The following is a 16,467-nucleotide window of genomic DNA, read 5'->3' as shown; positions in this document are numbered from 1 at the left end:
CACGACTTGACTTGACGTTTCGAAATTTTTCGAAAATCAGCTGTTCAACTTCGAAAAATAAATATTCAAAGGTGCATTCAAAAATGACGGAAAAGGTTTTCCCAATGGTCCACTGCACGAATTTATTCTGGCCTAGGCCCAAAGTATCTAAATACCAAGGTAAGAGATTCCCGCTAATATTCACGGATTAGTGAGAAAAGGAAAAAAGCAAAAAATAGTTATGAAGTTTGCGCTGATTTGTATGGGCGCATCACTATTTAGCAAACTTTCTTAAGAAATTAAGCACTCTCATCATAGAAGCAATTATTTAATTGCATCTTACTGGATTAAAAGTGACTTCCATGCAATAAAACAGGAAATATCGCCATTTGAAAATCGGTAACAATTTTTTTTAATTGGTTCTAAACATATTTTTTCAGCATTTAGAAACATCCAAACTATTAAAAATTTACAAACTTTGCTGAAATAATGACATTTTAGTGTAAAAACACCAACTTTTCATAACTAACGCAGATGTGTTGGTGAGTCTCATTTTTGACATTTGCGGGAATCTCTTACCTTGGGTATTTAGATACGTTGGCCTAGGCCTAGGCGCGCTGCTTACTCTCACACGAAATTTGACGTTTGAGCGGTGTCGGCACCTCTCAAACGTCAAATTTCGTGTGAGAGTAAGCAGGCCAGAATAAATTCATGCAGTGGACCATAGTGGTTTCTGCTCTTAGTAGTGTTGCGTGTACGTACACACTGCATTACACGAACACCACTTGAGTTACTGGTTGAAAATAGTAAACAAAGATCAGCTGTTCCCAGCAAAATCAAATGGGCATGTTTTCAACCATTCATTCAACCAACCGATTAAAAGTAGAGGTTATGTCGTAAAAATTTGGAAGTTTGGAAAGAAAATACCAGTTCCCCATCAGTTTAATCATTAATTTTTTGGTAAATTTATCGATAAAATGAATTTTCTACCCCGATCCCACATTAAATTTTATCTGAAACGACTCAATCACTAAAATACGAAATGGGATTTCACAAAACTTAACCTCACTTTAAGAGGCCATTAGTGTTCGTGACACCGCGCTGCGAAATCATTATGTAGCATCCAAACACAAAAAATAGTGAACATTTTCCAATGGTAAATGCCATAAATTAAAAAAAAAAGTAATACCTACTTTTTCATATTTCATTATTTATTAGTTATTGTTCATTTAGAAAATTGCCAACATTTCTCGAGAGAAATTTGTAGATTATTTGTTATAAGTAATTTTTCAGCGTGCCCTGAATTTTGAGCAACACAGGGAGCGACACCTATTGAGTGAATCGTTTGAGTGCGTTTCATCTCGTTTCAGAAGTTTTTGGTACCTACAGAATAAGTACCTTGGCATTTAATTTGACAGCAACTGTTTTTGTTTTGTTCGAGATTCCGCGTGTGCCAGAAAGAAACAAAAGATGTATCAGCACTTGCAATTAGAGTCCCTATAATTAGAGTCTGGCGGACTGTCACTTTCTATCGGAGCCAATCGAGCATGACGTCATGGTGTCCTCACCGATAAATGCTACACCGTGACGTCATGCTCGATTGGCTCCGATAGAAAGTGACAGTCCGCCAGACTCTAACTAGACTGACTCTACTTGCAATGCGCTTTGGAGTGAAGAGTACAAGTCGACTGTCAGAGTTGTCAAATTGTGAACGGCGACGTAGTTGCGAAACCGTACAACAGTTCCGTGCGTGCGTTTGTGTTGGTGATTTTGGATGTACGAACAACCAAAAAAGAAGCTCACCACTCAGTGCGAGAACAAACTTTTACGCGAGCTCATCATCGTCTCGGTCGTATTCTTCACATTCGTCGTGTCGTTGTCCGTCAGAGGATCGTGAAGTGCATTTTCCCGAAAAAATTTACTACTCCAAATTTCGGTCGGTTTTTTCGCTTTGGCTTTTCGAATTCCGCGATGCGAGGAAAGAAATGACACAGGATTAGTTGGATTCGGCATTAGTTTTTGTGTTTCTCTTGATTCGGGGGAGTTTTCGCGTTTTTTCCGTCAGCACCAGTGACAGCAAGCAAGAAGAATCGAGTGAGGAAAAAAAAGTGTGGAAGAGGCGTAGCGCAAGTAGAAGCAGAACGACGGACGGAAGGAACAGCAAGCGAGTGTGTGGAAGGAACGCCTCGGAAAATCGGGAAACAAGCAGAAAAATAGAAGATTGTGAAGATGTACAGTAAAATGAATGGATATCCATCATCTACATTCAGGTCGAGGTATATATATGTTTCGCATACAAAGAAAAAAGTGCTTTGCCAATAGGCTAAATACACAGCAGCTGAAAAAAGGACGCCGTGGGGATGTTAACATTGACCACCATTCTAGCGTAACATGTGAAAGCGGATAAAGTTCGAAATAAGAAAAAAAAAACAGTATATTTGAAGATTTACGTATGAATGTATCCAGTTTCTACTAACATGTTAAAATTGTCCGATCATATAAACTGTGACCAACGGGAGAATCTTTTGATTATATACAATGTTTTCTCAAATGGTAAATGCAAGCATCGTTCATTTGTTTAGCGGCAGTTATCCTTACTATTTAAATCGTCTACTACTACTAGAGCCGTATTCTATTTTAAACTCTATGGAATTCAGAAGTACGGTAAACACCGCCAAAGATATTAGTCCTGTTCAACGACGCAGGTTGAACTTGCTCGAAGCAGCTGCATCTTACTCTTACCCATCAAACGGGTAAGAGCGGTATGCAGCAACTTAGAGCAAGTTCCACCTACGTCGTTGAACAGGACTATTGATCATCAATATTAACTTCTTCTCTCGACCAGCGATTGTGTAGTATCGGTAGCGATTGTCTCAACTCAATTGGCTAAGAATAACACTACGGACCGCTTGTTCCGGTGGTAAAAGTCCACTAACAGGTGACCCCTGATTCATGGTGTGATACAGCTATATACTTACCGTGCCTAGGAAGGAATGGCTAGGGGGTCTAATAATAGCTTCCTTCCTTGATACAAAGTGTAAACTAACAGGATATCGTTCTCAATAAGAACTACAATTATAAAAAAAAACTGACCGCTAACGGAACCTGTGGAGTACCAGGGCCAGGGCGCCCTCCACAGTATTTTGCCCTTACTGCGCTAACCGAAGCAATGGTGTAGTGGACCTTGTGCTTCTCCGAGACAATCAACTGCCCTTCTTTAGTCTCAAAGTTGAGGCTGAATAAGAGCGGGATTACGAAGATGCTGTTAATTGGTTTAAATTTTCAACTATATGGTTTCGCATTATACGATTTACTCAGTGTATTTTGTGTATTCTTGCATTTGGCGTTTTCCAAACGATATCGATATGGTTTTATTGCTGCTGTGATTGCGAAGAGTTTAATCTTGCCTAGTTTGGGTAGTGGCTACGGTTAGGATAGCTCAGATCTATCTTCTGGCCAAAGTCTACGTTCCGTACAAATTTTAAAATTTTTGTATGGACAGAAGTCTACGAGGGGGAGGGAGGAGTCTGAGATGATCAAATAATAGGAAGGACTGAGGCGGATGGACTGAACAAATAATACCGACTTGAACAGTAACAAGTAACTCTTTATTAGTGTTAGGACGTGAACAGTATGAGAGCTTGATGTAGAATGAAGTGAAAACTTTTCTCCACGGGCGCCTGTCAGCTTTCCAAGGCCTACTTCTTCACCCCCTCTCGATCGTGGAGTCCAATGTTCCGACGTAGATGTTCGAATCTTCCGGTGTCCAACGCTTTCATGTCTGCCAACTGATCATCAGTTCGAATGGGTTCCACCAATATGTGTCCAGATGCGATGTGGTCACGGATAAAGTGGTGCTTGATATCGATGTGTTTGGCCCGTTTGCACTCCAGATTTTGGGCCATCCCGATGCAGCCACGGTTGTCCTCATAGATCGTCACAGGTTTCGAAATCTTCACGCCAAGGTCAGCCAAGAGTCCGGATAGCCAAATCGCTTCTGCTACGCCTGCACTCAAGGCTATGTATTCAGCTTCGCTGGATGAGCTAGTCACTGACGTCTGCTTCTTGCTTGACCTCGGCACCGTGTTCCCGTAGACCTGAAACAAGAATCCACTCACCAACTTTCGATCCGAGGTATCAGTAGCCCGGTCCACATCGGCAAATCCAACCAATGGCTCGGTATCCTTGTTTCGCTGGTACTACAAAAAACGTTCTCCTGGTGCCTTTCATGTACCGCACCACTCGCTTCAACGCCGTCCAGTGGGATTGCTCAGGATGCTGCTGGTATCGTCCCAAATATCCAAGAGGGAAACAAATGTCCGGCTGAGTTGACACCATAATGTACATTAAACTGCCTAAAACTTCACGGTACCGCTCTTCTATGGTTTCTCCTTCACTGCGGACGAGTTGAAGCCCTTTCTACTACTGCTTGACCAAACACATTACCATTTTTTCGGAGTGACGGAAACTAAAATGAGACAAACATCACCAGTTGGACCAATCAGGATACCTGCCTACAATTTCATTAAGCACTCAATATCAACGTGACGCGGTAACAGGAAAAACGCCTTTGGAGGAGTAGGTATGTACGTCAGAAAAGGAATCAATGCTAAACCAATCATGAGATCATCATTTGATCCAACTACTCCCACCAATCAGCGACTTGAATTCCTAACAGTTCAAGCAAGAATTAACGACTCAAACATCTGTGTAGTCGTTCTGTACAACCCTTCCGGAAGCAACCCCTTATTTGCACGACAATACGAACAGCTTTTGTTAAGCTTACTCGACTACCATTTCGATCGGGTCTTTCTGGTCGGAGATTTCAATATCAACGTAGCTGCATACCAAGCATCAGCGAATCTTTCTGCTTTGCAGAGGATACATTCCGCGTTCCATCTGACAGTTCTGCCAACATCCGCCACCAGAATAACAGAACAGAGTTCCACCACGATAGATCTCCTTGTCACAGACTCTCCGGAATGTGTTCTGACGTCGAAGGCAGTGACCGCAAATTCTGGTGCAGACCATGAAGCAATCTATCTGATAGCAGACACACGAGTTCCTGAAGCTCCACCTAAACGGATTAAAGTTCGGAATCTTCGCGGAATCGACCCTCTTCGGTTACAGGCGGATTACCAGACTAAGGACTGGCAGTACGTCAACGAAGAAGCGGATGTCAATATCAAGTCGCAATACATTACGCGAGAACTACTATCTCTGTTGAATCAGCACGCCCCGGAGCGAGTGATAACCGTTCGTAATAAACACACTCCATGGATAACAAACGAAATCCGTAATGCTATCGCCGTCAAAGACCTCACGTACTCTCTGTATGTGCGAAATCCAAACCGGACCAGAGACAGCATTCAGTGGCAGGACTATATCTCCAAGAAGAATAGAGCGAATAACTTGATTTCCGCTGCTAAAAAACGTTACGCAGCCTCCCAGTTTTCCCATTAACTACCCGCCAAGCAATTCGGCACCAACATTTCAAAAGGGCGTAACTGCATTTTGAAACAAACCACTTTTTCATATCTGTGGGTCATATTTTAAGTTTCCCACGAAATTCACAAACATTACTAGACAGAGAAATTGCTCTTCTTTCCTGTACTGGCGGTGATTTGCATGGCGGCATTGAAATACGATCCACAGATGTGAAAGAGAGATTTGTTTCAAAATGCAGTTACGCCCTTTTGAAATGTTGGTGCCGAATTGTGGTGTAACCAGAGGCGCGATGAAGTGCATAACAATCCCAGGAAAGACAACTCTGAATGCGACTTCGATGCTGATCAGTTGAACAAGTTTTTCTCCGAAGGACACGTGAAAATGAGTGTCGTCATAAGCATGAGCTTTTGAAAGCAGAATTAATATTTTTTTATCTTTTTACTAAACATACATATGCCACCAATATCTCGATATTAAAAATAAATAATTTTAATTTATTTAGTTCCGATTGCAATACCGTTCGAACGACGCCTTCACGAATGATAAGCATGTTCATTTGGCTTACACTTTGACAGTTCTCTCTGCACGATTGGCTCACAATGGCCGCCTCCGCAGATCTCTATAATGTAGGATTTCTACTAGAAACATGTTTGCAATTCAGACAAATGCCAAGGGGATAGATGGGATTCCAATCTCCTTCATAAAAATGTTGAGCCCATTCGTTCTCCCGCTTCTAACCCACTTATTCAACGCCATAATCGACGCTCGTGTTTTCCCGTCCAATTGGAAACAAGCAATTGTTACACCTATCCCGAAAACATCGTTCCCTAATCAGCCCAAGGACTTCCGCCCAATAAGCGTTCTACCTGCTCTGTCCAAGATCCTGGAAAAGATACTACTGAATCAAATTACAGCATACCTCGAAACCGCGAACCCTCCGTTATTGGCCGAACATCAATCGTGCCTGAGTGCATTATTGTTCACCAGTTACATAAACAGCCTCCCGAGTGTACTACGATGCCAGTATCACCTGTATGCCGATGATCTACAGGTCTATGTTTCTGGACCAAAAAACGACCTCGATAGACTCATCACAACATTGAACGATGATCTTCATGCGATAGAGTGCTGGGCCATAACCAACAAACTTTTTCCAAATCCTGCCAAAACAAAGGCCATTATTTTTTGCAAAGACGGCGTTGTGAACCCTCAGATTGATGTTCGTTTCTGCGGTGAAACTATTGATCTATCGGACGAAGTAACAAACCTTGGACTCATCATGGACTCTCGCTTGAAATGGTCCGGCCAAGTCAACAGTGTCACCATGAAAGTATACAACACGCTTCGCACGTTCCGCCGGTTCCAGAAGGTGCTATCTATGCAGACCAGACATAAATTGGCTCAAGCTGTGCTGATTCCGTTTCTCCTGTATTGCGACGCTGTGTATTACCCGGGATTGTCTGCTGCTCAAAAGGAACAGCTTCATCGCTGCTTCAAGTCGGTGATAAGATTCGTTTATGGTCTCCGACGGTTTGATTCTACCAGAGCGGTCCGACACTCCTTAATGGGATGTGACCTGACCGAGAACTATCTACGACGAGTTTGCTGCTTCATGCACACTGTGTATAACGGAAAGGCTCCTGAGCACATAGCACAACATGTACGGAGGGGAAACAATCAGCGTGCGAGGTCGTTCATCATACCACGCCACACAACGAGTACTCGCAGAAGTCTCCTAATCTACGGGGCATCTACCTGGAACTCACAACCACTGACCATAAGGAACCAAACAACGATGTCAACCTTCAAAGCTGCGCTTAATCGAGCATGAAGATGTATAATTAACACCTGAGACACTAACACCTATCCAAACCCCTAACACTAAAATATGTCATTTTGTAAATTTCAAATATTTGTAAGTGTCCTTGACCTGATGTATGGCTTAAGCTGGCAGGTTGCCGTATTATTTGAACAATAAATGTAAATGTAAATGTAAATTCTCCATTGGCGTTCTTGTTGGGTTGCAATCTTGCATTCGAAACTTCTTCAGAACCTTGTCTATACTTGCTTCTTGTGAAAAGTTCATCTTACCCAATTCCTGGTCATAGACGATTTTCATTCCAAGAAAGTGTTGGATCATGCCGCAATCCATCATCTTGAAAAACTGGGACAACTTCTTCTTCACATCTTCAATCGTCATGACTCGTACATCCATGATTAGTAAATCGTCGACGTATATGACTATGTAGACATCATCATTCCCCCTCTGGTCGACGCGGGTATACAAACAATAGTCATGCTGTGATCTCTTGAATCCAAGCTTCAATAGTATTTGGTTCAGCTTCTCGTTCCAGCACTTGGGAGCCTGCTTCAACCCGTATAGCGACTTCTGTAGCTTGCACACTGTTCCAGGATTCGCTTTTAATCCTTCAGGTAAATGTCCTCTTGAACATCGCCGTGCAGAAAAGCCGTCTTCACATTCACCTGGTGTACGATCAGTCCTCTCTGCAACGCAACAGCTAAAGCCACTCGAATCGTCGTCAGGTTGGCTACCGGGGCATAGTTTTCATGATAATCGAGCCCGGGCTTCTGGAGGAATCCTTTTACGACTAGTCTAGCTTTGTGCCTCACATGGTTTCCGTCAGCATCTTTTTTACGGCAGAATACCCACTTTGGTTGTAACGGTTTCACTCCAGCAGGACCTCTCACTAGTCGCCATACCTGGTTGCGGTGCATTGATTGCAGCTCATCACGCACCGCCGCCAGCCAGTGGTCCTGGTCGACACGGTTCTCAATCTCATTGTAGCATTGAGGTGGATCTGAAGTATCGTAAAGTCCTACAGCAAAGGTTGCTCTGAATCCCGTTAGAAAATCTAATAACTTACCTGGGAGCCTGCGCTCCCGTTCGCTGCGCCGAGTGGTTGACTCTGGACAGTCGTTACTTCTCTGTTGCGAAGGGAGCGCCCCAGGGTTTTCTTCCTCTAGCAACTCTTCAAAAATAGCTTTGTCATCGGATTCGTTACCAGGGTCGTCACCAGCTACTTCACGAGGAACTTCTTCAATTGGATCGCACGCTTCCCCCTCTGGCTCATACAGGGCAGGGATCATCAAAGGGACTTGGCTAGCTTCATCAGGTTGCTCATCATACGGAAAACATTCTTAATTGAATTTGACGTCTCTTGCAATCACGAGTTTTCTTGCAGCTCTGTTCCAAAGCCTGTATCCATTCGGGGCATAACCAATCGGGCCCAACTTCTTCCTCTGCTGAGCCGGGATCCACGCCAATGCTTTACACCCAAAAATCTTTACCTTACTGAGTAACCGGTCCGGTTTCACACTCGTCCATCTTTCGGCTGGAGTTACGTTTCCGGCCAATCCCATCGTAGGACATCGATTGAGCAGGTACGTCGCAGTCAGGGCCGCTTCTGATCACATATTCTTCGGAACCTTCGAATCTACGCCACCGTAGGTTGAACTTGAATGCCTCACTTCTTGTAGTAGTCCCGTTGCTCAGTCGAAACATATTCACGGCCTTGATCCACGGTGAGCTTGCTGATTCGTGTCTGTCACTGGGTGGTGGCCATAGCTTCATACTCCTTGAAACAACAAAATACTTCTGACTTGCGCTTGATCATGTAGATTACGGCAAAGTGTGTCCAGTCATCTATAAACGATACGAAATATCACGATCCGTCCCAGGCTGGCGGATCTATGGGGCCACACACATCGGAATGAATTCTCTCCAGGGGACGAGTGCCACGTTCCCTTACGCCGTCGAACGGTTCCCGACATTGCTTCGCCATCCCGCACGTATCGCAGAATCCGATCCCTTCAAGCTTCTCAACAAATCCGGTAGTCATTCCGTGCTTCATGAGAATGTTTATGGCTTGTTGGCTTGCATGTTCCAAGCGGCGATGCCACAACTTACTTTCGGCCACGCTGATATTGGCTTGACCCTTCGATCCAACGTCCAATTCTATCGGGTACAGATTGCCACGAAGATACGGCACTCCAATATCTGATTGGAGTGAACATTGTGCTCCATGCATTCCATGCTTTTCATCTTCCATCGTTTCTGAATGGTGCACTGCCGTTGTACCATGTTATATGGGATTCCCATATAGCGTGGGACAATTGGGTGTAGAACGGCAGTGCAGGGCCAATAACCTAATGAAACGCAGTGGTTCTCAACTATATGTTCATCTCGGCAAGAACTCCTACTTTGGGTACTTTTCTGCAATAACCAATTTTGAATCAATTGACACAATTTGTGGATCGCGATGAGATACGTATAGTACCTAGCCGTGTACAAAATTTCAAGTCAATTGATTTGGAGTTGACTGAGTTATAGCGAAGAGTGCCAAAAATACCAACCACTGCCCAAGTGGCTCGCCATACCCTATCAGTTACGTATGAAAGACAAAAAATCAACATAAGATAAAAATAAAACTTTACTCTAAATTTAGAAATCTGCGGCAAATACATACAACCGATTCTTTTTACACGGGTCGGGATTTGCTACAACCCAGTTAATGTTGAACTGATTCTCATGAAATCTTGGGCACATGTGGGTACGTTTAGTACTATCCGTGTACGAAAAATCAGTTAATTGGTTGAAAGTTGACTGAATTATAACAAAAAAGGTCCCATGTTAAAAAAAGAAGCGACTGACAGCTTGAAAAAACCTCACAAATTACATGAACTTTAATCAATTCTACATTTTCTATCGTAACCATTCGGGTCAACTTGCAACAGTGTCTACTTGGATGCCACATTATCCTTGGTATACTACTTAAGATGAACTATGTTCTAACCAAGGCCTAGTTTAGAGGTTTCGACGTTCTTCAGTGTTCCGCTAGTAACCATTAAAAAAATAGACGGAATGCATGTAAGGGGCTATCCATAAATTACGTAAGGGTTTATGGGGGGAGGGGGGGGTTGCGAAAAATCTTACACGCCATACAAAACTATTTGGGTTCCCATACAAAAAATCTTACAAGGGGGGGAGGGGGTGTCGAAAAATCGCAAAAATCCCCTTATGTAATTAATGGACAGCCCCTAAGCATACATTTTTACATATACGAACCAGATTCCTATCACATGTTACGCTAGACTCGTGGGAATTTATGAGATCGATACAGATCAATCTCGTGCAGTGGAAGAAGATTCGAAGGATAGGTTTTCCGAAAGTTGATATCAACTAGGCCGTCGTTCCTTTTTTGTTGTGCGCGTGAATATACTAAAAGCTCATTTTATTTGTTTTACTATTATTTCATGAACTCGAATCCCAGTGGCGGCCGACTGTGGGGAATGTCGCACTCGCTTCCATCAGGAATGGTATGAATTTTTAAGTGGATCCTTTCCGCAGAGTGGAGTTGAGGCTGATACTGGCTAAAATTTGTATATAAATCATTAAAAAGACACCTAATAACCCTCGAACAAGTAAATTGGTCTTCGAACGTTATCGGCAGGGCGTCAAACAGTGACACTAATTGTGAAGAAGGATTGTGTGTTCCAATGAGGCTAGACATCCAGCCCAGACAGATACCTGTCGGTCGATGTTGTTTCGGGTGGAGTGGGTAGTGGGAGTGCGCTATGGTGAATAAGATAATGCTACGTGCTGCTTTGCTTTCATAAGAATCATATGGAAGGAGAAAAATAACACAGCTTTCACCCTTAGGCTGCTTCTGCTCTCTGCTGGTGTACTAATACGGGCGACAATCTGTCGAATGTGAGCATAATTATACATTTTTGGCATGTGTTCCTAAGCAATAATACGAAGCAGAAAAACGTGGCTGCGAGATATAGCTCCAACGATGTCATGGTTTATATGCATACTCGGTTCAAAGCACTTGGAACAATTGGAACAGCTGAAGCTAGTGCTGAACGCAATGTTTGATGTACTATTCTGAGCCGTGATAAATGTGACCAAATCGATCTTGTGACAACTCCTACTACTATCGAATGGTGCGTTCTTAAAAAAGATGCCAACCTAAATAGAGATTTATAAAGTTCTGCACAATTGGACAAGCTCGCTGTTTTAAAATAACGTGTACAGAAAAAAAAAACTCAATAAGATACATATGTACTGCGTAAATGAAAATTACGATAATTCTAAAATCCGCGTAACCAGAAATAGTAATTTGTTTTTTTTTTAGTTTTGTTGTAAAACAAATAAATGCATTGTACGGTTTTCTCATTACATTATGCTTTTTGAAAGCTTTTACTGTATTTTTACTACGTATTTAAAAATACCCGTATAAACGGCGAACACATTTGTAGTCTGTGTTCATTCATTGATATTGCAACTATCGAATTGTAATGCATATGTTTTTCCTTTGCTAATTACACTAGTCGACAAAATTGAAACTTTTTTCACGCACTTTGACCATTTGTTCCATTTCTAATGGAATTTGGCCCGCTGAATCCGAATCTGACTTCAGAATTCTTGTAACACGTACAGTTTTTGAGAAAATAGGGTTTTATTCACAAAGTTTCATATTTTCAAAGAAAATTTAATATTGTCTTTAACATTTAGAATTTTTCATCTGCTCATTATAACCAATATTCATATTCAATAGATTTTGATGCACTGAAGCAGAGTCTGACCTAATAATTTTAGTAATACGTAAATTTTTTGAGAAAAATGGGTTTTATTCACAAATTCCATATTTTCATAGAAAATAGACTATTGTATTTATAATTTTATTTTGCCCGTCTTTACCAATATTTATATTCAATAGATTTTTATATTCTGATTTGCAATCTGACCTAAAAATTTCTGCAACTCGTAAAATTTTTGAGAAAATAGGGTTTTAAACACAAAATTTCATATTTTCATAGAAAATAAACTACTGTCTTTATAATTTTATTTTTTTTTTATCTGCTCATCTCGACCAATATTTGTATTTAATAGATTTTCATGTACTGATTCGGAATCTGACCTAAGAATTTCTGTAACACGTAAAATTTTTGAGACTAATAGGGTTGTATTCACAAATTTCATGTTTTCATATAAAATAAAATATTGTTTTTATAATTTTCAATTTTTCACCTGCTCATCATAACCAATTTTTTTTATACAATAGATTTTGATCTACTGATTCAGAATCTGGCCTAAGAATTTCTGTAACAGGTAAAATTTTTGAGAAAATAGGGTATTATTCACAAAATTTCATATTTTCAGAGAAAATTTAATATTGTCTTTATAATTTTAAATTTTTCATCTACTCATTATAACCAATATTCATATTCAATAGATTTTGATCCACTAAGTCTGAATCTGACCTAATAATTTTAGAAACACGTATTTTTTTAAGAAAAATTGGGTTTTATTCACAAATTCCATATTTCATGGAAAATAGACTATTGTATATATAATTTTATTATTTTATCTGCCCATGTTTACCAATATTTATATTAAATAAATTTTCATATTCTGATTTGCAATCTGACCTAAAAATTTCTGTAACACGTAAATTTTTTGGGAAAAATAGAATTTTGAATACAAAATTTCATATTTTCATAGAAAATAAACTACTGTCACAGACAAACAGACGTCTTACTCTACTCACTTCTCATCGTTACTTTTTTTAACGGTTAGTTCAAATATATTGTAGTTTGCAAAACGCTCGGTCACGGTGCTCGCATTGTTTTTGTTCCTGTTTGACGTTTGCTCACTACTGCCACCTACTGAGTGGTTTGCATAGCACAGCCTGGTTAGCATTGTGCGATTATGTTTTCGTGACGATGATTTTTATCGCAAATTGTTCCAAGTAATACGTCTGTTTGTCTGTGCTACTATCTTTATAATTTTATTTTTTTTTCATAGAAAATAAACTACTGTGTTTATATTTTTTTTCTATCTGCTCATCTCAACCAACATTTGTATTTAATAGATTTTCATATACTGATTCGGAATCTGACCTAAGAATTTCTGTAACACGTAAAATTTTTGAGAATAATAGGGTTTTATTCACAATTTTCATATTTTCATATAAAATAAAATATTGTTTTTATAATTTTCAATTTTCCACCTGCTCATCATAACCAATTTTTTTTATACAATAGATTTTGATCTACTGATTCAGAATCTGGCCTAAGAATTTCTGTAACAGGTAAAATTTTAGTAGGGTTTATTAAAAAAATCGTATTTTCATATGTCTTTATAATTTTAATATTTTTAACTGCTCATCTTAACCAATATTTGTATTTAATAGCTTTTCATATTCTGATTCAGAATCTGACCTAAGGATTTCTGTAACACGTAAAATTTTAGAGAGAAATAGGGTTATACAAAAAAAATCATATTCTCATAGAAAATAAACTATAGTCTTCATAATTTTCATATTTTTATCTGCGCATCTTAACCAATATTTGTATTTAAAAGATTTTCATACACTGATTCGAAATCTGACCTAAGAATTTCTCAAAAATTTTACGTGTTAAAGAAATTCTTAGGTCAGATTACGAATAAGGGAAATAGAATCTTTCAATAATAAAATATGAATTAAGATGACTAGATAAAAACTTTAAAAATATAAAGACAATATTTTATTTTCTTTGAAAACATGAAATTTTGTGAATAAAACCCCATTTTTCCCAAAAACTGCACGTGTTACAGAGATTTTTAGGTTAGTTACCAAATCGGTGGATGAAAATCTAATAAATATAAATATTGGCTAAAATGAGGAGATAAAAAAAATAAAATTATAAAGGCAATAGTTTATATTCTTTGAAAATATGAAATTTTGTAAGTAAAGCCCCATTTTTCTCAAAAAAATTACGTTTTACAGAAAATCTTAGGTCAGATTCTGAATCGGTGGATCGAAATCTATTGAATTTAAATATTGGTTATGATGAGCAGATAAAAAAATTATAAATATTAAGACAATATTTTGTTTTCTATGAAAATACGAAATTTTGTGAATAAAACCCTATTTTTCTCAAAAACTGTACGTGTTACAGCAATTCCGGAGTCAGATTCGGAATCAGCGGGCCAAAATCCTTCGGAAATGGATCAAGTGGTCAAAGTGCGTGATCCACTGTCGACCAGTGTTATCGGTGTTTTGTACATTTTAACTCACATTTTTACGATCGCTATGAGTTATAAAGACAGTATCTTCGGCAAAGCTGTTTGGTCAGGCTAGAACTTATGGCAATAATGCAAGCTTCTGATTTGTACAAAATTCTATAGTGTGTAGATGCTTGTAGACGAATCAGCATTTGAATCAGAATACCGACATAAATGAAAGATAGAAATAGGCTCGGCCCAGAAAAAAATCTATATAGGCACTTTTCATTTCAAACAGCGTAAAGCTGCTTATTGAAATGTTCAATTCAGACAATTTCAGACGTTCTCCCTCCTCCTTGTAACGCTTTTTGTATGGAATTACTTAATTTGTGTACGATGCAAGTACCGTAATCCTGGGTCAAATTGATCACTTTTAAAACAATTTTGCGCATAACATCATTGGCAATTCAAATATTGTCAAAAGAAATTCTGTAAAACCAGTATCCAGTAGATCTCCATGGAACCATGTGTTAAAATTTCGTTCAACAAATTTAAACTTTAAGTTAAATAACTCCGAAAAAAAAAAAAAAATTGGAAATGCCACTTTGGGGCGAAATTGATCAGTATAAAATTAAGCATCGGTTGGAAAGGAAATTTTTTTCTCCGCCCAATTTTGCTCATCTTAAACCAAATAAAGCGTTTAAAATCGTATAACTAGTAAATCTAATACATAAAATGCAAAATTAAATTTTGAAATTTCTCTTAAACGCTTAAAGGTAGGCAATTTCATTTGAAATAAGTGATTTCTATCACAATAAATGACTATTTCATCATAAAATGAACTTTTTTGAGCTGTTTCATGTTAGGGATAGCAACATAATTCCCGAACCAAGGCTCCACAAAAATGTTAAAACAGAGAATTTACGCGAAGTCTTATTAGCAACCGATTTTTTAGTAGCAATGATTTCAGCTAAATGAGAAATACATTGCAAATTCCTGAAAAAATAAAGCAAAACTATCTTTTTCCCAAAAAAAAAATAAAGTCTACACTCATCTCTAGACATCTACGAACCAGATGACGTAAAAAGTTTAAGATCATTACGACGCTTAAGAGTTCCTAGTATGGAATTACAATGCAGTACTCGAATGATCAATTTCACCTCGCTGATCAATTCGACCCCGGTTTACGGTACGATGCCTTAGTGTTGGCCCACCCAACCCCCTCCCCTCCAGTTGCTTACATTTTGTGAAGTGTACTCATACAAACTTATCTCGATTCGAGACTCATGCGTTCAGGGTGCTTGAAAAAGATAAACCTACTTTAGATTTTGGCAACATCCCACGTAATGTTATCAGAGGAGAATGTGCTGAAGGTTCAGCACAGTCGGCCATTTTGAAAATTGTTTGCGACACACACTGGGAAAACGGTAGTGCTCTGTATAGATAGTAGTGAACATAAATCCGTGATGATGAATCCGTTGTATCCAAACGAACTGTCAAAATCTGTATATAAACTAGCATGACGTCACGATTTAGACAACATCAATGGAGTGCATGACGTCATATTCAATCGTCGCACTTTTGAAAATTACTACTTACACGCTTGAAACATTTCAGTCAGTGATGCCCGTGGATCTATGTTTACTAGACTGGGTCAACAAAGTCGATTTTTCGGAACAAAGCTTTTTCCACAGAGAAACAGACGTCACACTCTCATTGCTTCCCATCGATCACCTTTTCAACGGCTGATTCAAATATTCAGTAGTAGGTCGATCTACCAATCGCGGCGCTGGTATCGTTTTTGCTCCTGTTTGACGTTTGCTCACTACCGCCATCTAGTGGCGGCCCGGCCAAATACAGTACGTTTAGCATTGGGCGAATGCGTTTTTGTGACCAAGGATGGGAAAAAATCATTCATTTATTGCGTATCCCTCACTCACATCCACGCGCAATCTGATGCGAGTGTGCTTCTCCCCTAGCCAAACAAGATCTTTTCACTTTCATTGCCCATTCTTTCTAATCGCCGA

General features: G+C 39.5%; 1 protein-coding gene across 4 annotated transcripts in view; it reads left to right on the top strand.

The window, feature by feature from the left end:
* Positions 1-1,752: 1,752 nt before the first annotated feature.
* LOC109404970 (protein sex-lethal) overlaps positions 1,753-16,467 on the top strand; it is a 53,929-nt gene continuing 39,214 nt past the window's right edge. For 2 of the 4 annotated variants that reach the window (XM_062858627.1, XM_062858628.1), the window contains exons 1-2: positions 1,755-2,255; positions 10,719-10,764. In XM_062858627.1, the coding sequence (XP_062714611.1) occupies positions 2,209-2,255; positions 10,719-10,764 (93 nt within the window). In that variant the 5' untranslated portion in view covers positions 1,755-2,208. Of the gene's footprint in view, positions 2,256-10,718; positions 10,765-16,467 lie in introns of all 4 variants that reach the window. The other 2 variants (XM_062858626.1, XM_019677953.4) reach the window with 2 other exon arrangements.

This window comes from Aedes albopictus, chromosome 3, assembly GCF_035046485.1.
Source record: "Aedes albopictus strain Foshan chromosome 3, AalbF5, whole genome shotgun sequence".
Lineage (NCBI taxonomy): Eukaryota > Metazoa > Arthropoda > Insecta > Diptera > Culicidae > Aedes > Aedes albopictus.
The sequence above is the reverse complement of the archived record's forward strand: the minus strand, read 5'-3'. Positions and strand labels throughout refer to the sequence as shown.